The 23,873-nt window shown below is 34.2% G+C and overlaps 1 protein-coding gene across 2 annotated transcripts; it reads right to left on the bottom strand.

Moving 5' to 3' along the window:
• Positions 1–3,675: 3,675 nt before the first annotated feature.
• Positions 3,676–21,905, bottom strand: l(3)mbt (lethal (3) malignant brain tumor). 2 transcript variants are annotated; one of them, XM_085957579.1, is made up of 10 exons: positions 21,875–21,905; positions 20,253–21,026; positions 17,408–19,702; positions 14,235–14,460; positions 9,932–10,071; positions 9,303–9,474; positions 8,018–8,225; positions 7,648–7,731; positions 7,451–7,520; positions 3,676–6,783 (listed from the first exon to the last, which is right to left on the bottom strand). In XM_085957579.1, the coding sequence occupies exons 2-10, from the start codon at positions 20,991–20,993 to the stop codon at positions 6,373–6,375; spliced, it is 4,347 nt and encodes a 1,448-aa protein (XP_085813705.1). In that variant the 5' UTR covers positions 20,994–21,026; positions 21,875–21,905; the 3' UTR covers positions 3,676–6,372. The 2 variants fall into 2 exon arrangements, with proteins under 2 accessions (XP_085813705.1, XP_085813706.1); XM_085957580.1 differs by lacking the exon at positions 21,875–21,905 and adding an exon at positions 21,345–21,794.
• Between the last annotated feature and the right edge of the window lie 1,968 nt (positions 21,906–23,873).

Below are 23,873 nucleotides of genomic sequence, written 5' to 3'. Positions count from 1 at the left end.
TTTTGGGAACTAATTATGAAAATAATTTTAAAAAAACCTTCTCTAAAATTTGTTAATTGTCGCTTACGTTGTTCTGCCGATTATGGTTCGATAATATAGTATTCTCTAAGATCTATGTCAATGTTGTAATTCTATTCAAGTTTAATCAAAAATTAGACAAATTTATATCACTAAGATTGAGAGAAAAAATGTTCACCTTCCAACTGATTATTTTATTAAAATTCCCATTTCTTACATATTTTGCATAAAAATAGTAGGTTCTAATTCTAATACAAGGTTCGGCATCATGCCCAAGTTTTTGACTTCTAAAGTATAGAAGAGAGTATTTTTAACGCTCCGTCTTCAAACAGAGCAATCTATACAGGAAATAATAGTCACTCTGGTGACCACACGAAATTAAACAATATGACACAATAATATCTTCTTACATAATTTGCGATTCCGATTTTTCGAACAATCTAACAAGAGTCTAACCACTCTAACCCCACACCTATTTCATTCACTGCCATTACTTCTTAAAAATGCACTTAACTAAGACCAATACAATTTTTCACAAATCAACATGATGAGGTATACAAAGTCCAGTTTATTGTCCTAAACCTAACCTAAAGTTTCAAATTGTACTGGAATGTTTGTTGTGCCTATGCGTAAATTTGATCATATTCTGGGTGCCTTTTTGTGTAATGGTTTATTAGGACGCACTCCCTAAAAGCCTAAAATAACTGTTAATGTACATTTTAAATATACCTATTATATTGTTTTCGCGTTCAATGTAGAAATACGATTTTTTCCAAGACTCTTTATATTCACGAATTCGGACCTGCTTTACATTTTTGGCTACTTATTTTACTTAAATTCAAGCACGGACAGTCAAATGATTTGCTGTGAGCCAGGTAGGCATGCAAAGATTGTATGTGATTAGTGCAGTGTTTCCCAACCTTATTTGTGCCATGCCCCACTTCAACGCTTCAAAAATCTCCATGCTCCCCCTATCAAAATTTCATAGTTAACTAATAAATTCTGAAAAAAATTAATTGCTTAAATTAAAAAAATGCACATAGGCAATAAATACTATTTTCAATTCAGTTATTTCAAGTAAGTACCTACCTATGTATAATAAATATTATATTAGATGTACAACTCGGAAAAAAATTAGTGCGATCCTAATGCTTGATGTGAGCTGCAAAGAGTTTTTATGTGAGGACTAATGTGGTCAATTTTAATCTTAAATCTCTAGTTAGTGAACAGTAACATATCATTTACAACGCTAAAGCGCCGTAATTACATATATATACACATATTTTCGAAAATGCATTTTTTAACAAAAAAATGTACCAAATATTTAATGATTTGCACATTGCCCCCAAAACATTCAAATTGCCCCCCGGTGGGGCGTACGACCCCCGTTGGGAAACACTGGATTAGTGCATACCGATTATGTAACATGCGGTATAAATAAACTGAAATTAACTTTTAACAGAACGGCTCACAAACAATATATTTTTGCACTGGGGGGTTACCCTATTTGGCCTATTTCAATACACTATTGTTCTCAGCCTACCTTAAATTTTATGTCTTACTCATAAAAAATGAATATGAGTGGCAAGATATACAAAAAAAATGTACTAACTAATAAATACATATTTGTTTGGTAACTATTTTATGATGTTTAATTACGGTATTTCATATACTTGTAATAATTATTTTAGTATACCTATCTATTATAATTAAATAATATTATGTTCCTCAGAAATAAAACATTATAAAGGAATCACACGGAATAATTACAATCATATTAACGTGATGCTATAAATGTGAATAATGACAATTTTAATTGAATCTAAAAGAAGTTTGTGTTTCGATAGCTCACTAATCATCTAATACTGTCAACTTCAGTGTTTCCCTCTCCACGAAACACTTGCAAACGGAATGATTTTTTTTACTGAAAATTCTGTGGGCAATTTCTAGATTAGCGTAACTATTTGAGCTCGTAAAGTTGTTTCATCAAATTTAATGTTCAATGAGCTACCACTATAGCTGTTTTAGTTGCCGTACATTATTTTTATTAGCACCTAACTAAAGTCAAGAGTACGCAGTATAAAAACAAAAAGTATTAGCGGCACTGTTACTTACCTATGTTCTTTTCTAGATTGAAAATTTCATAAACAAGTCAACTACTGTTTTATATATTATTAATTTTATATATAATTTAGAAACATACGATTTTTACAAAATACTTATACTGGGTGGGAAATGAAATGGAAATGTTGTGCTTTCAATAAAGATTACTACATTCTTAATTCTTGTGCATTATTTGTTAAAGAAAACATACAATGATGTTCCTGAGGTGAATGCAGTGTGTCAGTATTGTAGAAAGTTGTTCACTATACAGGGATCTGTGAACCTCTACATAAAGACGGTAGCAAAATATGGTCTATTGCCGTGTGTACATCTGACAGTTTTGGTAGTTGATTAATTGCACCACCTTAAAAGTCAAGGTGGACAAAGATTTTGATTCAAAAATAGATTGTGTACAATCTCTATATACCAAAGTGCAATCAAGCACAGCGATTATTATAAAATCGTAATAAATTTTAATATAATATACTAATATAATAATATACTGTTTAATTTTTCGCTATACATATTTAATTCACTTGAAAATATATTTTGAGTTGATTGTATGATGAATGGATAATCGAATCGAAGTGAAGTTATTTCTTACCAGTTGGACCAGCTTGGGAAACTTCTTCCGCACCTCTCTGCCAAATGTTGGATTACAATTACAATTTTAATAAAATTATGTATTAAATCTTAATTATAAGCAATTATTTTGACAAATATTTTTCATTTACGTCAAATTTCGAGTTGAACATGTTCGTGTCAGCCGGCTTTTAGTGCAACTACATAAGTTTTATGGTACCTACAGCAAGTACGTATATTGAATATCAAATACTTGCGAATATGTTTTAATTAAGATAATTTCGCTTTTTTGACAGAAAAAGTTACGTTTTCCACACCTATACTCTTGGGTCCGGTGCTGTTGACATAAATTTTTGGTCAGACGATTAAAATTTTTTACTTTAAGAATTTTGGAGTTTCATATATTATATTAATAGACACAAATACATTTTGTGGTTTGATTACCTTTTGTTCTTACCCCGTCTTATCTGTTATGCGTCATGTGTTGACATTTGACATTTGACTTTGCAAATTTCTTCATCAATACGTATCTGTCTTATTCCTTTATTGACTTATGCGATACTGTAACATGTATTAGAAAAGGACCGACGTGAATAATTGTGACATACCATATAGGACATTTTATTTTCTAATTTTTTCTTAATTAATATTTTCTTCTCTTTCACCTCTCAATTCATAAATAGGTGTGAATTCTGGGCACGATGCCGACCTCTGTTCTAAAACATTTTCAGTATAAGAACCTTTTGTTTAAATCCGTAAACAGGTTTGACTATTCCTGTACATGTACTTGAGAGTAACAATTTTTGAATGGTAAAAATATGTCTAAAAGAGTATGATTTATAAGGGGCTTGTAAAGCCAATAATTTATAATTACAATCATACTTAGAGGACACGGTTAACTTCAACCAGCTGACCGCTGATTTCTCCCACTCTTCACTATGGGTACATAGAGTTTTAGAGAAAAAATAAACATTTTTAATATTGTGAAAATTATTTATTTGGTACGTACCTGGTACATAAATTACTATAACATAAAGTGATGTTTTTTTAATAGTATTAGCTTTAAATAACAATAAGCGGTCAATTTATACATTGTCAAAATGTACGAAACTTATTTTTTTACTATACAACTTACCAAAAAAACTTTATCTAAATTGGGTACCCAATGTGTGAGCACCACTTCAAATTGAGTCCATGCATATAAATATTTGATAACAACATCGAAAAGAAAAAACCAAACGTAATGTCATACAATAATAATAGTTATGGTATTTATTATGGTAAATATAATGACAATTTTCTTAATAAATTTAATCCGTTAATAAATGACTAACAATGACCTAAATTTAATAATTCAATTATATGTAAGAGAGATCACATCTATTATTATAATAATAATCAGGCTGTCTCGGTAGTGTGTAGACGACTACTCGAACTGACTTTTATACAACTTAACCAATATACTTTTTCACATACAAAAATCACAATCGTTAATAGAATAATGCTTCGAATCGAATTAAAACAACTCAGACACAGTAAAATAAAAATACATACATTTTAAACAATGTGATGATAACCCCATAGATATATTATAGTCATATATCCAATAGCGCAATGATTTTTTTAATGTACATACTTCTTACTTGTCAAGCATTTCAGCAATACAACAATCCCAAAGCAAAAATTACATTACTCTTACGTATTTTTAAAATACAGCAAAACTTTCACTTTATTTAACTAATTAATTCTATGTAGATATTCTGGAGTTGTGTTAAGGCTATACCTCAGTTGAGGCATGGTCTAAAAAGATCGTGGCTAGGAGATGCGCGGTTTGTGGGTCGCGGGTGCAAATGACGCATGCCGAACGAAATATAATTTGTCATATAAATCCAACATGCGTCCCTTTAATGTTCTGTTTATTGTTCTATTAGTAACAATACTAATATATTCATTGACATTTTCAAGTAAATGGGTAACGTTTTAGTCATCTTTACATGATTTAAGAGTTAATACCCCCGTCGCCATCACGAAACAAATTGACCTATTCACACCTCGACATTCGCTCTCCGACTGCCAGCGAGTCCAAAATTTCATCATGCCTGTAGTTGAAAATTATATGCCGTTTTACTGAAGTATCGTCTTAAGTTTTCAAATAATATAGGAAAAATTTCAAATATAAAGAAAATTGTTTAAAGATCATGTTAATAAATTTGACTCAATATGAAAATAGACGCATTATGAACAAATGGAATGCTTAGTCATTTAAACATACATAGTTACATGAATATTGTTTCGAAAATTCAAATAAACATTTTTTTTATTTTAAATGATTTTTATCAAGTTGTAGTAAGTAGTCAATAAAAAAAAATACAGACCCCATGCACAGTTTTGACAATATATTATTTTAACAACTTTTCTGACGGAATAAAAATTAAAATACATTATAAATTTCAGATTTTAGAACATAATCTTTCAGTTTTAATATTACTTAACATCGTATTAATAGTTTCAAAGATTTATTAGATCAGTTAGAAACTGAATTCAGGTATGTAGGTTACCGCTAAGATTTAAGTGCCACGCATACATTTCACACCACATTAATCTGAACTGAAACACGCCATTAACGTTGCATTCACTCCCATGCACACAGCTGCTATTTAATTCAAGATGTCAAAATATTCAAGCCGGATAAATTTCATTGTATATCGGGCGAAGAAACGGTGATTTTGTATCGACGCTGGACAGTATACATACATAATAGGTGGAAATATTGGGTACAATCATCAATTAAAAATGAAACAAGCATTTCAATAAATCGTGGAAAGATATTTCTCAGTGTTACAAGCGTCGTGCAGACCATTTTCATGCAATCTGACAGGCCGGCCACTTGAACTAATAGTGACCCGCATGCTATAAATAATAAATTGTATTTTGTGCCCTTTTGGTGACAACAATACTGTGCCCGGTGTCATGCAAGCGCCAACAGATATTTTTTCCCAACAAACAAGTTGAATTGACGCTTCAAACCACATACTGCCGACGTGTCAGTCATGCCGACTTAGCATGTGTGACCCGACCCAACTGAGATCCAGTGCAGCAGTTATTATAATACATAACCGCAAAACGATATTACAGATGCAGATTTAATGAAATAATCTCCAAAATACAATTTATTGTCTGAGGTAAGGTAAAGGGGTAAAATCTCAAGTAGGATTTAGTTTTAATATTTTTATTCAACCAGATAATTTTCAATAAACTCACAAATAAAATATTAAATAAAATAAATTTTTATTAAATTGTACTTGGCAGACCTACGTTCTAAAAATTTCATTCAGTAAAAACGAAACCATTATTTCTATCATTCTAACGCACAATTTTTGATTCTTTTAATCAAATATTATGAATTAATTTTACCTAAAACTATAATAAAATCTGCAAAAAAGAAGCTACATATAAATCATTATGACATTGATGAATGGTATCTACAGATTCTCATAAATTCATAAACAGAACACACTATCACATTCTTAGAAAAAAAATATATCTTTTATAATGTTCATTACCCCCCCCCCCTCCCAAACTGTTTTAATTTTCGCTTCCTTATTAATTTACAATATATTAATATCAATCATAAAATTTACATTATACACAAAAGTCAATAAACATTAGTCACGTTAATATTCTCTGTCTCAGCTGAACTATCGAATTGTATACCTTTATGGCGGGGCCCAATCTCATTCCTAAAACCCCAACCAAGTCCTCCTGGGTCAACATGAGGAAGGATTCACCGTCGATGTGGTGTTTGGAGAACAGCCAAGAGAGGTCTCTGCTTTTACAGACTCTCTCCACAAAGTCTTGGACATCAGACTGGCTCCAATTGCGAGGGTCCACCCGCAGAGTGTGCCGTTCGAGAATTTCTTCTATGGGGCAGCGGTGCGTCGACCAAGCCGGAGGTGCCGTCCAAGTGGGATTAGGCGAGTAGCCCGGTTCGTACACTGACCGCTCCATCTTTTCTTGGCTTATAGGCGACACGTGTCTCTTCCTCTTTGATTGGTTGCTATTGGAATCATCTTCCGAACCCTGCAATAAAATGTTCATTTTAATAAACACATGCTCCTATTGTCTTAAATTTGTGCATGCTCATAAAAATACTCACAGATCAGTTTGTAATTAGAGGCGGAAACAAACTTAATATTGTGTCAAGTTGGCATGTAGTTATTAGTGGAAGCCAGTGTCCAAATACCAAGTCCGCCTATACAAAATATTGTTGAGACCAGTATTGTGCTGCTTTTCAGAGACATGATGGATTACTATCAGTGATAGTCAGAAGCTACAGGTGTTTGAGCAAGTGAAAGGAAATCTTGTGAAAGATCTTTGTCCCTATCTGCGAAGATGGCCTCTGGTGAAGTCACTACAATTACAAACTCTACAAATTCTTTGATGAGCCTGACGTTGTAAAGATTTATCGAAGCCCCACTGCCTGCGATGGGCCAGCCATGTGACACGTACGGATGAACAAACACCGACAACGCACCTCACGGAATGTGGGAAGACCACAATTTTGGTGACCTACAGAGAGAGTGCAGGAGGCTGATTGAGGCGACCAAGATCCACCCCAGACTACGGTGCAATGTAAAAAATAGTCAGTTTTTCCACAAAAGTACTTAATGGAAAGAAAACAGTACAAATGGGAGTGCCAGCATTTTGCATTCTACAGAATATGTAAAATGAGTGTAATGTTACTCACCAAGACTTCTGTTTTAATTTCATCCAGTTTCTTCTTACACTTAGGAGGTCGCCCTCGGGTTGCTTGAAGCCTGTAGTGATACAAAAAGACAATTGTAAATACCTAAAAACTATAAAAAAATCTCTATACAATTAATTTAATATTGTAATTTTACAACATTGCAATAAACTGCAGTGAGAACCATATCATGTACTTACTTTTCTTTGATTTCATCACCATTATTTGTGCTTCGGCTTTGAGAATCTGACTTGGGTGGTCTTCCCCTTTGTGGTGCAACCAACCTAAAAATATATTGAAAAAATTAACATTATACAAAGACATTAAGAAAAAATTTCTTCAATAAAGACTGAAAAAATAGTTACTATGCCTAATGAAGTTATCTCACATTGCAAATTCATTTGTAGCAAGATCACACATTTATTCTGTATAATGATCTTTCATTACATGTCAGATGAATTCACTCTACTGACGAAATTGCTGTATTGCGGTGTAAAAGGGCTTATTTTCAAAAATATGTGTAAATACATAGAACTATAGACCTAAAAGAAGTAAAATAAAAATACGCACTTGCGAGGTTCTTTGGGTCTCGGTTCAGAATGCAGGGGAGGTGGGCGGATGCCAGCCAGCCTGTCGCGAAGAGTCGGGCTGACTACTGGCAACTTATAAGGACACTCGCCGGGTGAGCTATGCGTGGGTTGCTTAGCGCCCAACAAGTTTCCTAAACCATGACACCCGCCCGTGCCGCATTCGCCTTTTATCTTAGCGTCATCTTCATCTGCAAGACAAATACGATTTAATATACAACATGATTATACCAATTCTGCCCATGATACAGGAAACTTCAATTGCAGTAACTGTTGTCAGTAACTGTAATGAAAATTTATATCCCTGGATTAATCAATCTGTAAAACAAAAATTATTTATTCACTCTCATGAAAATACGAAAATCTCAGCCGGCCTAAGATGGAAATACATACATAGTTCAATTTGGTTAATTCAAACAAATTGTATTGTGGATTTTTACTGTCAACTTGGTAAAACTGAAAGAAGACTTTCGTTGAATTCTGTTGTCCAATCTGTGACAATTCATCCAAATTGACGTGTCTATACACACATATTGGATGTTGGACAATTATTTTAAGACTGTACCACACAATTTAAGTTGATGTCATTTTTAAAGTGAATGAGTGTCAGAAACACTCACCTTTCAATTTTATTCCTTCAATTCTGTTGAATCAACTAAATTGAAAAGGTGTACATTTAGGAAGTAAATATAATTAAAAAGAAACTTAATTGAAACCATACGACTGCATTTATTCAGATTCGATTCAGTTTAGACTGTTAACTTACTGTAACAATTAACCACCTCAATACATAAATATTATAAACTACCATTGATAGCCGCCTTGTGTATAGAATAGACTCACTGAACTAGAATATAATATTCTTTATTTACAAGACATGTTCCTATTGAGACCAATATAAAGAGTACTTCACATTCGGTTAGGTTAGGATAGTGACACGGCCACGAAATGCTGGCCTTCAGTCGGCATTTTTGTAGTACTATTTTACAATAGCTGACGTCATTCTAATACTGGGTGGCTTTTATAAACTAATACAGTGGTGTACTACCGTAGAGTGCTACCAGTTATCAATCAGAACTCTTACTTTGACCTCCCCCTCCACTTCTCGCCTGAGCTAGCCGAGAGCAGGGGTTCTCTACCTGGTTTAGAACAGGGCCGGTTCAGAATTATAGCGTCCCTGCGCCACACCAGAACCGGGGTGTCATCATTAGGTTAGGTTAGTTAGTTAGTATTAGAAGATCAAAGTGATTTAATAGATATACTCTTACTGAGAGGGGGCTCAAGGGGGTGCCCAGTCTTGAGGCACCAGCCGTAGGCATGGATGTCCGGACTGTCGTCGTCCACCCAGTATGATAATTCGTCGGGCCACCCGTCAAACGAAACCCGGATCTGGTGAAACCGGGTATCACTTACTGTCGCCACACGGATCAGGAAAGGAACCTGCAAATATTACATATTGATAAAAAACCATTCTAGTAAAATTAAAATTACAGAGTAAAACTTTGACAGGTTGTGCACAATAGTTCATCTCCATAATGCTATATGCCATGAAAAATGTAATAGACTCTGTTTATCAATGTTAATAAATTTACTACAATATTATAGAATTCACATTATTAAATTTGTTTCTGTCTTTAGTTTACAAGTTTTGCAGAAAATGCTTTTAACATTCAACTGTTGTGCATTCTTGACTAATTTCTTTTTTGGTAATGCCAAGTCTAGTCCTAATCAAAAAATACAGGAAATCCAAAATCCACATCGGATTTAGCCATTTGAAAATATCTTCTAATTGAGATGTCATCTTTTCAGCTATATATTATGTTCTCTCATAATATCCTTACTAAACATTATATAGCCATAATTAACAATTTATTGTATTGATAAAATTGTTATTTACCCTTTTGTCCACGACTTCAAGTTTCATGCCAATTTTGAAATTATGAGGCGGACGGGGTTTGAAAGCACGAGCTGGGACAGTGGAAGAATTCGTTTCACCAAGATACTGCTCCCATGTAAAATGTTCAGGGTCTTTGAAGACTGAAATAAATATATTTATGTTACATATTGTATTATGAATAAAAATATATAATAATTTAACGGCTAAGGACTGAACGAATACAAGTGGACCGGTGACCCAGTAAAGTAACGAGACTTCAATGCTGACTATAGAAATGTAAATTCAAGACTGCGGCAAATATATTGTGAAGCTTGGCCGTTTCGAGAACTACAATCCTTCTTTGCCCTTTACGCTTTGTTCCCCTCGCAATTATTTGACTTTCATTATTTTGTGGGTGCTGCAAGTTCGTGTAAAGTGTTTAAACATGTTCATAATGCAAGTGTTTAAACATGTTCATAATGCAAGTGTTGAAAAGTGGTAGCAAGAGAATTATAAGTTGTGTTATAACCTACTGCGAAGAAGAAAAAAAACAAAATGAGCTCACTGGGCCTATAAATAAAGTCGATGCAATGACAGGTAGATATTCTTTGATATTTCAGTATCACCATATAACTAAAAATATCCTAACAGATTGGAAAAATGTTGTCGTCTGGTATTGTATTCGATATTCACAAACTGAAACAAACTATGGGAAAAAGTCTCCTAATACTGGCAATCCTTTCATAATATATCGCAGCGCCAAGACGGCAGCCAAGACACTTCAAGTTATAATTTTAATATATAATAATGATTATAATAATTTTAGAACATGAAAAATATTAATATTTAAGTACTTGTATTTTTACTGTTTGTAGGAGGACAAGATAGAGACCGAAACATTTAAATTATTTATGCTTGGTTGCTACAAAAACAATAACATTTTATACACTTTGTCTATGGAATATAATCCAATATTAGGAATAAAATGCTTATCACTTTTAAAACAAAGCAGTTACATGTTCATAACTTTTTTTTGCATGGATACATACTTTTGCTTTGACCTCCCGGGCGGATTCGTTACGAAAAATCACACAGGCGTAACGGTCACAATTGTAGCGCGGCCGCTAGAGACTCCAATCGGCCGCGAGCCGCGCGCCCCGCAATTTATTTTGTAGTTGTTGTTAGTTAGTTAGTTGTTTTTGTAGTATTAAGTATTAACAAATTTCAAGCTGTTCTATAATTTTTCTTTAATACTTTAGCAGAGACAAGTCGTTTATTTTGGTTGTCTTTTTTTATTAAATATATTACTTATTTATTTATTACTATAATATATATTAATACAAGTGAATATCATTTGATCTAATTTAATGCGATGTAATCAGTCGAAGAGGCGTATCAGTGCAGTAAAAAAGTGAAAAAAGAAAACTAACATTTCATCACTTTCATGGAGGAAACGTTCGGACTTCTGCTGATAACGAATCCAGCTATCTCAACTACTCGTGGTGGGTCGTGCATCGATTTGATCTACGCTCGCCACATCGACAAAATTCATTCTAAAAATTACATAACTTATTTCAGCTATCATAAACCCGTATTGACCATTACTTCTAATGATTATGTGTAGCAAATAGTTATGCGCCAACATTACTATAATTATGAGTTCATAAATTTTAATTTTCAGAAAAGTGTAATTGTTTGAATAATTTGGATTCGGTTACTTTGACAAATAAAATTTCTTTCGAATTTGGACAACAGCATTCAATCAGCATTCAGAGAATCAGTAGGCAAAGCATGTATGTATCCATGTTTAATAATTTTAACCGTGGTTATATTTTAATTATATGTCAATTTTATTGTACTCATTTAATCCTGCCAAAATAAAATTATCCTATATCAAATTACTTATATTATGTGAAGAATAAACCATTAAAAAAATACACCCCACAATCTTTAGGTATTTCCAGATGAATTCAATTGGAGCATAGGTATTGAAAGGACTATTTCGAAGAGTCATACCCATGAAATACCCAACACGATTATTTATTTAGTTATATAGGTCAAGAGTCTGTAGCCACATTGACCTTTTTGAGTAGGCAGTAGACTCAAGATTACAAAAATTAATAACAAAGTTACCAACATAATTAAACCAATCACACCAAAATATATGAATGGATCATTGTGATCGAGACTGCCCATTGAAGGCAAGGAGAGAATAATAGTAATACATAGGATTACCTATTTTTTTTTAAATCTACACAATAGGTATATGTGCAATCTTAAATGAAGCAATTGTAGCAGCTCTTGACATAGTTACGGACTTATGCGTCAATTACATTGAGCTTCTTTACGAGCTGTTTGTTGGCAAATTTATAATCTGCCTGTAAAGTCGCCCAGTGTAATCATCGAACAAGCTAACATTTCGATGATTACACTGGGCGACTTTACAGGCAGATTATAAATTCGCCAACAAACAGCACGTAAAGAAGCTCAATGTAATTGACGCTTTAGTAAATATAGATTGTTGGGCAACTAAAGTGGCTTTCAATTCTTTCACTTTGGATTTTCTTAAACTGCTGTTAGGATGAACCGTTGTAAAATTTCGTTCTATGTTGCACTTTTTTCCAATAGCAACTGTTGAACCGCAAATCAAACAAATACATTTGTTCTTAAAATAAATAAAAACATATTTCTCTTCCTAATCTTCTTGAAAAGTGTATGTCCGTTTTTTCTTTTTCTCTGGCTCATTCAAACATAATTATAAGGGTAACTATATGATAAATATAATTGTCAAACTGATACTTGTGTCAGAACACGCTTCGTCTCACCCATAGACGAATATACTATTACTCTCGCCTTTTCGCCAGTGGCGATTGCCGACGAGGACTACAGTGAGTAGCAATTTTGCTGATTTTTGACATACACTGCGCGCTTATATAATCTGAATACGCGAGCCACATTAAAACGGGTTGGGCACCGCTGCTCTAAGCCATGTCACATATTCAAATTCGTTTCAACAACTGAAACATGTCGAATTTGTCGATATAATTATGTTGGCATTTACAAAAGACATGAATTTGTACATAGTGTCAATGCAACATTTTTGGTTGAAACATACATCTGCTGTCGCATGTAACAAATTTGGAAGCATACAGCATAAATGTCGCTTGTGTACAGTTCAAAAAGTCACCGATGCCATAAATAAAGTCCACACTATTTTACAATGCGTACGTCAGTTCCTTTTCAAAGCTAGTACACACGACCGGGTTGGTTCCATCAGTGTCAGATCACGAGAGAAAGAAAATGACAATTTATTAATGGCAGCTATCATAATAAAATGATATGTCAGGTTAAGAAATATCCTTCCAGCAATTGGAACACTGCATTTTTATATTTTCAATTGATAATCAATGTACCTAATATTTTTACCTATTTCATTTTCTTGAACGCTAAAACAAAATCACTGTTTGTTTGTCGGATGTATAATGAAATTTATTCATTTTGACAGGAGAATGCATCATGTCACTGTCGTAGCTGTGTGCGCGTGCACGGAAAAGATTTGCAATATTGCTGGCATTTTGATTTATGACACTATTGATGTTGAGTCGAATTTCAGTGTGCATTGCAGCTAAGGAATGTGAAAAGGTGCCACCACTATTGTAGATATTACACCGACAACGACATTATAAGCCAGACAATAACTACATCAGCAAGACCATCACCGTTAGGCATTACAGCTACATAATGATACAAAATGACTTCAACACAACTAATAAGATGTCATCGCTTGTATTTCCATATATTACTCCGATCACACAACCTGTCTTCCAACAGACGTAGACAAACCATTTATCTGACCCCTAGCAAAACCTCTGTGATTTTCTGTACTCTAAATCAGTCTTTCTCAAAGTGGGCGATAACGCCCCCCTGTGGGCGCTGGAGGCTTTCAGGGGGGCAGTAGAAGGCTTTGAAAAATTAGGGGGCGTTAAGGAAATCTAGAGGGGCGACGGCAGATAAAGTCTATCTATAAAAATCCGACGGAATCTAGACACGACACCACTTGCCCTCCTATATATCCATATAATAATGCATGTTTAAAAATTATATTTGCAATAACTGTTTTTAAGATACGCAACAGATGGTAATGTAAAAAGGTAAGTTAAAAAACATGGGGGGCACTAGATTTTTTTTAAATCTCGAAGTGGGGGGTGGTCGAATTAAGTTTGAGAACCTGTGAATCGAATAGTTGCAAAATGAATGATTAAAAAAAAAACAAAAGAATTTAGGATATTACAGATCAATATTCAAGGTAAAAATCACTGCTTACAATTAGGAGGTGTGAGGCTGTATCCATTTTGGTCACACCATCCGACGGGGTGAATGTAAGGCGATGTAGGATCGACCCAATAATCATAAATATCATCCCAACTATCAAAATGTATCAGCACACGACTGCCCATGATGTCCGCCACGGTTGCCACGCAGGTGAGAGAGTTTTTCCTGTCCTCTGCTTCCAACTTCATACCGATCCGGAAGCCATTCGGACAGTTGACCTGAAAAAGAATTAATACATAAACAAAGGATACTTATGAAGTGATTCATTTGGGATAAAAATTTAATACATTTAGTAAGTGAATAATACCAAGAGGTAGGCTGTTAAGATTCAACATAAACAGTGCACATTAAACTCTGTCAGTAATATGTATTTGTTTTTATTGATTTAAGACTGCAATGTGTAAATAGTGTTTATTAGTTTTAAAAATTCAATTAAACCCTGCCTAATCCAAGCCACAGTATATAATGGTAAAAAAAATATTCGTTTATCTATATAAAATCTAAAATTATGCCATTAAACTATACATCAATTGAGATATTTTATAGAAAAATGGATATTTTTGATCGATTATGAATTTAATGAATTTTGAAAAAGTAACCAACACCATCAGCTGTAATATGTATTCTTAATTCAACAAAAACAAATAAATATGACTGAAAAGTCATACACTATTGTATTCTTATTGTATTTTATTCTATTACGGATCGCCCATAGCATACCTAAACTATTATGGTATGGTTTAATCAGGGTTTAATTTAATTTTAAAAACTAATCAGCACCATCTGCAAATTGTATTCTTAGTTCAATGAAAACAAATAACTATGACTAACAATGTTTAGTGTGCACTATTTTGTTGCTGATGTATGATAAAATGTTTATAAAACTACAGGCAATTAGTTATCTGAATTAATGTGGATTTTGTTCCTTCAAGGCTTGCACATCAATTTATTTTTATCAATGTTTACATTAAGGGGGGACTGCTCGTCGATGGTCAAAATTGAGTTTTTATTGTATTTTCAAATCATGATCCTGGACACTCCTTAAACGTTGTAGATAATCTATTTATATAATTTTGAAGCCGTATTATCCTTTATAGTTATTTTAAACATTTGATGACTGCATAAAGTATTTTTGTTACATAAAATAGTATTCTTTTAAACCTCTCGCTCTAATGTTTTAGAAGTCATATTTCGGTACATAACTGTGCAGTGGTGTTAAGATTTTTTACATTTATTAATTTTTAAACGCATTTATGAAACCATTAGTATAATTTATTACGAGATAATTTTTGTGAAATATTCACGATAAAAAATTATATTGATAATCTCTGTGATCCCAAATTTGACAAGAATTAGGCATTTTATTATTAAAAAAATCGGCAAGATTAACACATTTGAAGATGATTCTAAAGATATTTATTATAAGCTATGTCTTTGACCATTCAAGTGTCATAAACATCTTATGAATAATGATTGCTTTATAATAATTATTGACCTAAGAATAAGGTAGTGTTTTTTTGAAATACGCCATTTCTTTTGTCATTCTCTAGTGGTTAAGCTACAACATACGGCCGTAGCCATAAATTGACAAACTATAATTAAAGTAGGGAGTAAAATTATGTTAACGCGCGTGTTTGAACATGTACCTAACCGAATTTTTTTTTATTTTTTTTTAAACGGTACATGTTCAAACACGCGCGTCAATATCATTTTACTCCCTACTTCAATTATAGTTTGTCAATTTATGGCTACGGCCGTATGTTGTAGCTTAACCACTAGGGAATGACAAAAGAAATGGCGTATTTCAAAAAAACACTACCTTATTCTTAGGTCAATAATTATTATAAAGCAATCATTATTCATAAGATGTTTATCACACTTGAATGGTCAAAGACATAGCTTATAATAAATATCTTTAGAATCATCTTCAAATGTTGTAATCTTGCCGATTTTTTTAATAATAAAATGCCTAATTCTTGTCAAATTTGGGATCACAGAGATTATCAATATAATTTTTTATCGTGAATATTTTACAAAAATTATCTCGTAATAAATTATACTAATGGTTTCATAAATGCGTTTAAAAATTAATAAACGTAAAAAATCTTAACACCACTACACAGTTATGTACCGAAATATGACTATATTCTAAAACATTAGAGCGAGAGGTTTAAAAGAATACTATTTTATGTAACAAAAATACTTTATGCAGTCATCAAATGTTTAAAATAACTATAAAGGATAATAAGGCTTCAAAATTATATAAATAGATTATCTACAACGTTTAAGGAGTGTCCAGGATCATGGTTTGAAAATACAATAAAAACTCAATTTTGACCTACGACGAGCACGTGGACCGTTAATGTCACCCTATCTACCTATAACTATATCATATTTCAAAATACAACAGAAACCAGAATATCAATTACATCCATTAATTTGAAAGAGGTTTTAATGTAGTTGAAATGGTAAAAAATAATATTCTGTAAGTTGACACAATGAAAAATGGCGGCTATAAACAAGATCGTAGCTAGCCTGTTTTTACATTTTGTGTGATAGTAAATACATTGTCAAAAAACTTGTTATGGTTTATTTTTATCTCAGTAGCAAATAAATCTGAAACCATGAAAGTATATTTGCTACAAATGAATCTGTAATATGAAATGACTTGCAGCTAATTTAATCATTGGCCTTGAGACCTTTTTTCAGCTTTACTTTCATAAATTTTGCATGGTTTATGAACAAGGTTTTCTTCAATGTCTCCGATTATTGTCTACAAATATTTTTTTAGTCGATAGGTAGCTATTTTGGTTGTCTTTTCTCAACTGGAGCATAGCACTGGATCAGATAATATCAGCTAATTTTGAATGACATACAAAAAATTTTAACATCATCAAATTCTGTTTATTCAAATGTTACCACTATAAACATACCACATAAGCATGATGTTCGATAGTTTTGACAGAAAATATGACTTAATTGGAGCGACGCCGAACGAAAGAAAACTATGTAATTGGTTTCAGGTATAATAATTAAATTCGCTGTGTAATTCGTGCGCAGTAGAAGAAATCACAATCTGCGGAGGTTCAAGATTAAATTGCTCCACTATAGTGATAATATAATGAAGTAAACAGTTACCTATATATATTATATATTTTGACTTACGCTTTGCATGACGTGGGCGAACAGTGGTTTGGGCGCTGCAATCGCTCTGGCTTGTTTCAAATAAAGAGGCCAGTTGAATGTTCCTTGCGTGAACCCCATGGGCGGTCGCAGGACCCGTCCGTTCTTCTCGCACCAACCGGGAGGAAAAATATCACACGAATCACAATTGACCCAAAAGTCAAAGTCCTCATGATGGCTATCGAAGTGCAGCTTCAACCGAAACCCTTGTATCTCTGATATCGTCACGACGGCGTACAACGCAGGATGAACGGGATCAATAGCTTCCATTTTCATACCGACTCTGAATGAATTCTTATTGCACACTTGCTCTTTGAAGAGTTTATAAGGAGCCGCCTTGGCTTTGCAGTGCTCCAAGTATTTCATCCAAGAGAAGCCGTTTATGATGCACATCCACGGGTATTTGGGATCCGGTTCGGCTTCATCTGGGATTTTAGGCGTCTCAGTCATATTTAACTGCACTGTTTCTGCTGTAGGTTCTTTCAATTTTTCTATTTTAGAAATCTCAACATTTTCTCCTGACTCTTTACCTTTCGGTTTCGAAATCAGAGGCTTTTTTTTCTTACGTCTCTTTTTCAAGTCATACGTCTCTCGATCCTTCTTAATTTGCGATTTGCTGTATACTTTTTGGCAGGTGTGGCTGCAGAAATTTGGCGTGACAAACTCGGCAGCCATTCCGTGACAACCGCAACCGTCACAGCAATACAAGTCTTCCGGAGACATAGGCTTGGTCTTGCGTTCATTCCGCTCTCCTCTCTGTTTCAGCGGAGTGTGATATTTGGAGACAGCAGAAGCAGAGCAATGGTCGGCGTCCAAGATATCGATGAGCCCGAATTCATTGGTGTGGAACTGTAAAGTGCTACCTTTTAAAATCCCAACCTTATTGTGCCACTTGAGCCCTAACGAATCTTCTTCTAGTGCAGATTCCGGAGTACTTTTACTCATGATTTGGGTGACCTTTGCGAATTGACTGGCTTCTTTTTCGTGGCTAATAAACGCGTTATTTACTTCACTGACTTTGTCAAATCCTTGGTATGTTGTCTGATCTCCGGATATGCGACTCTTTCGTCGGTCTTTAATGATAGTAACGTGACGGGGAGTTGAATCAGCCGTGCCATTATTTTGCTTCAGTTCTTCCAAAACCGTTTCAGGATGTACTTTTTCTATGGGGACACCTTTATTTTCCAAGTCGACTTCGAGTTTTTCATCGCAAAATAGCGACGGCATATTAGGATCTCCACTGGCATCAGATTGTATATTCTTCGATAGAAGAGATACCGTCTTATTTAATAATTTAGATTTCGACATCTCCATTTTACCTATGCGATCTTCCGTCGAATCGTTGCATAGGGATATCCTTCTCCGTATATTAGCACCCAATCTCTTCTCGATATTATCAGAATTTGATCTTCGCAATATTGTAGGACAAGGATTTGGCCCGTCAATGTTTTGAACGTCTTGCGGTACTTCTTCGTTGGAGACGGACGTTTTACACAGTAAACTTTGTCCCTTTTCAGGAATAGATATAGTATATTGCTCGGGAGTATTGTTATCGTCATTCTCATCAGAAATAGATACTGTGTACATGTCATCATTCATAGATGCATTAGTTTCTGGAATAGATAGAGTATATTCTTGTTCGCCTATAAGTTCCGCCCGCGATCCGGGAATTGACGTTGCAAAGCCGTTATCCATGATGGAATTGGCTTGAGTCAAGCCGGTCGATGGCAGACCGGCAGAAGTGCTCGGTACGGTCGCATTCTTGCTAAAGGGTTGGAGAGGAGGGACATCCGGAACAGTGGCCGGAACGCCTGTGTCCCGCATGATCGTTATACTGCCTTGAGGATCGTTTTGAAGCTGTCCGTTGGCAATTTGCAGATTAATGACGGGCCCCTTAGACACCATCGGAAACACATACTTATTCGGAATCTTGTGCATGTTCATCGGAGTCAGAAAAACCTTTTGGGTATTCGCAGGGGACCCTGACAAATGGGACGCAGGCATCAGAATAGACTGACTCTCAGATGGTTTCGCGATGCTGACAGGTTTTTTAACTCCGCCTACGTAGGCAGAGATGGTGTGCTTGGCGGGAGTCGGCGCAAGACTCACAGATACTTTAGGTTGAGAGACGGCTTTCGATTTCTGAATCACAATCGATTGCGAAGAGACGGCCGGCGCCAGCATCGACTGCTTGCTGACGGTTGCAGATTTAGCGCATATTGTAGATTTTTTGTTCACGGCTGATAAGAATTGAATTCCCCCAGCACAGGTTGTTACCTACAGAATAAACACAATGTTCCATGAGAAACAACAAAATACATATGGGACAGCTAAAATTATATAATATGTAAGTGTAAAATGTCATTTATGAATACTGACCTGACCCTATTGATAAATTTAATAGATATACCTAGTACCTAAGTAGCCTTCTATTATTTTTACGACTATCCACTTCATAAATCTCATTTTTACATACAATAAAATTTTCTCTATGATTAACACAATCTATGGTCAATTTATTTAATCTTGTAACTTACTAACTAATGCACACAATAAATGCATTTTAGCAATGTAACTTTTATACAAAATAAATGTCATAATATAAAATTGATATCATTATTATTGTTTATTGTATTATCTTGTTTCATGAATATAAAATCCATCACTGCCATTCCTTAGAGAATTCAATAATCAATACTAGAAACACTGCTGAATTAAATCAAATGTTGTTTCTCAGTACACTAATGCGCCTACACAATATATGAATGTCTTCAAATAAGTAATAATAATAATTAATGATGCATTATAAAAAATTAAGTGTGCTCACCGGCCGTCGTACTATTATTTGCTGAGGAGTAACCGATGCGCTGGTCACAATGTCCGAGCTGGTCACTTGCTTCAGCCCAACAGTCGTCTGAATATACACCACCGGAGGGAGCGACCGGTTAGTTCCCCGAACTTGAACGTTGCCACTGGAAACGGGGACTTGGCCGTGTGCAGACGACGCCGCCCCGTTTGAGCCGTGAACTGACTGCGAGGAATTTCCGGTGACCGCTCCTTGAAATTTCAGCTGCAGCGGTGGCCCGTTGGTATGATCTTGGATTTGCAATTGCACTCCGGCGTTTTGAGCGGCACTTCCCAAAAGGTCCTTCGCTTTTTCTACGTTACTTTGCAGTTGACTCATTCTATTAGACTTTTGAGAGTTAGCCATGTGCAACTGGATTATATTGCCGTGGAGTCCCGGATGACCGCTCGAGCTCATTGCGTGGACGGGTAGGGATCCGGTCAGTTGCACGTTGGAAGTTGACGGCGGTAGCATGTTCACGTTAGTCTGCGGACGTTGAATCGTCACATTGTTGTTCATAGCGGAAGACAGCAACGGCAGACCGGAACGCGCCATCGGCGTCTGTCCCGGGACGCTTCCGCTCGGTACGGGGTCGGCGGAGGCCCTCGACGATAATTCTCTAGCATTCGATAAATTAGCGGGAGTTCCGGCTAAATGCATTTGCAACGGAAAAGGCGAACTGTTTGAAGACATCTTTGCATGCTTAGTTTGCTGATATGCCATTACTGATAAGGCAAACTTCTGTTCCGAAAGGACCTAAAATTGCAACAAGAAATGTAATAAAAATTATAACCTCGCTAATTATATCATTCGCGAAATGAAAACAATGTTATGGTACATTATCAATCGACACTTCGCTGGATATACCACTTCACAACTTCTCGAAGATCTCTGACGCGAAATAAATATAAAAATAAATTACCGAAACTATAAAACAAATACTCAAATAACTTTCGTAAAGCGTCAAATTGTATCAGAATCATTTGAATATTACCTATTATTATGTTGTTCGCTATCAATATGATAAGAGAATAGAAAAATAATACTTATAAATGTATATTTTAGTAAGGTTACCCTTTAAAATGTTCTAAGTTATAGGCCTCCAACGGATACGTCAATATGGGGATTCATTAATTACAATTGATTTTGCTCTTCAAATTATACGCAAATTTTCAAAATCACATTGCAAAATAATAGGAACATTACGCGTTTTTGCGAGACGTGTAGTTGTGAATCATTTGGATTTATTTTAAAAGACTGGATAACTCATCGGGAATTAAATATTTCGAAAGACAAAGCGCGTCACTTGCGAATTCACCATACGAATATAACACTTTTCCAGTGATAACATTTCAATTAATGATATAAGTTTATAACTGTGTTCACATGTACTGCATCTTTCGTACTGAACTGATTCCACTTTGATAGGATTCGGACCTTGTATAAGTTTTAGAAAATAATGTCAATTTTGTATAAACTTGACATACGTTGACATAATAACAAACATTAAATCTTGCCGAATACACACTATTGAAATATAAACATATTGTTTTATTATTACTATAATATAAATAATATACAAACTGAAGGATGACAATATTTACCTGCCATCGCTAGCAATCCACAATCCACCATAGCGATATGACAACATCGCGCGATTGTCAAATGGGTGGGTAAAGCAACTGACCAATGAGAAGCGCCCATTTCGACCGCGTTTCGCGCCTTTACTAAAATACACAAATCTCGCCAACCAAATTTACAACTGCCATTTAAATTTTACTAAATTATTAAACTTATATAGCGAGATATTATTTGTATTTTGGTATTAATATAGTCTGCTTCTATTATATTATAATTCTAGTAATATCCAGAATTTCAACGAAAGATTAATATCGGCCTCAATTTTATTCCAGCGTTCTTCGATGTCTCGACGGTGAAAATCCGCTGTTGCCAAAATATTAAACAATATTTTCATTCTTTTTATTCTTTTCTAATTCAACGTCAATAACTTCTTGACTTTTCCGAGTGATGAAAATTTCAAGGAGTTTCATATTCGTAGCCTTAATTTTAAAATTCGTTATTTAAGTGATTAATTTTATTTTGATGCATTATAATAGCTGCCATATTTGAAAAATGCTACTAGGTACTCCTTCACGTGCATGTACACAAAATCTGGCTCGGGAAGGTTTCTATTGTAGAAGTTTTATCGACAAATTTACTTATTTGATATACTTATACATAATAAAATCGCTTTGAAGAACTTTAAGAAACAAAATGTAAAACAAACTATCATTTTCCATTCACCCATAGCATTCATATTACAATGATAAATTATTGTATATTATAAAATTGAATAATATGCAAGGATTGCAATTTTAAAATAGTCGGTATAGGCATGTATTGTAGCTACATAGACAGATGGTTCTGATTGTATTGGGTCCTTCAATTTATATACCTACCTGCTTGAATAAATACGGGTTTTATAATCACATTCAAATACATCATAAACACAACTACGAAACTAAAATATAATATAGTAGCGGGTGGCATGTTTTCATAATAGGTAGGTAGGTATCCGGAATTCATAATAATTATGTAGGTTTGACAAGACTTTTAGATATTTTAACTTAAGTATTATTTACGTTGGTACCTATCTATACCATGAGCATTGTGTACAGTTTATGTTAGCTTAGATATAAAAATCTAAAGTCATCGTGCCATTGTACCATTTTAATTCCTGTGAGCGAGTGCTATTTTAAATCTGCAAGAAATAGAATATCAAATTTTCTGACGAAAACGTAACCTTGCTAGTTGTCAAAATGTTACCAGGTATGAAAATAAATATATGGCTATAAAGTGTATTACGTTTGTTGCAACGAGTGTGCAAAAAGAGCAAAAATATTTCCTTCTACTAAAATAAACGGATGAAAAACATTAGGAACAAAATTTTGCAAGCATTTTTATTCATCGACAATGAGGAATGTATGATTTTGACTACCTATATTGTGGAAGGTGAAAATTGAAAACCAAAGACTCGAGTTGGGCTTTTGTGACCAAGAGCCAGGTAGGTACCTACCGTCAAATCATCCAACATTGCCCACTTTTTTTAATGTAAGTACTCGTAGATTTTTACCAAAAAAATGGTACGCTGGCGTTTTTATTTAAAAATGATCACTAATATCATTATAAGTTTGAAAAACTGTTTAAAATACAAAACAAGCAATTATTTTAGGAAATATTTGAATTTTTTTGAAGCGGGAAAAATTATCAGCCATTTCTGTCAACATTGCCCATTGATCTTGTACATTGAATAATAGTCTCCTTATGAACTATTATATTATAGAACTGGCTAAACTTACCGATCCCATAAAGTTTGAGGTATAATAAACAACACTTTGTAGGACAAATATTTGGGCAATGTCACCAACCCCTTTATGGATTTTTTCATACAAATATTATCATTAATCCAGGGTTATCACAGAACATCTAGATAAGGAATAAAAATATATAGTTAGCTAGGTATGTTTTTTAAAAATCCTTTTTAGTGTTTTTTTTTATTTATTAAAGTCAATTAATCAGAGTTAAAGGTGAATATAAAATACA

The sequence above is a fragment of the Rhyacophila brunnea genome, unplaced genomic scaffold (genome assembly GCF_057557595.1).
Source record: "Rhyacophila brunnea isolate RB1 unplaced genomic scaffold, BYU_Rbru_1.0 scaffold_7, whole genome shotgun sequence".
Classification (NCBI taxonomy): Eukaryota; Metazoa; Arthropoda; class Insecta; order Trichoptera; family Rhyacophilidae; genus Rhyacophila; species Rhyacophila brunnea.
The sequence above is the reverse complement of the archived record's forward strand: the minus strand, read 5'-3'. Positions and strand labels throughout refer to the sequence as shown.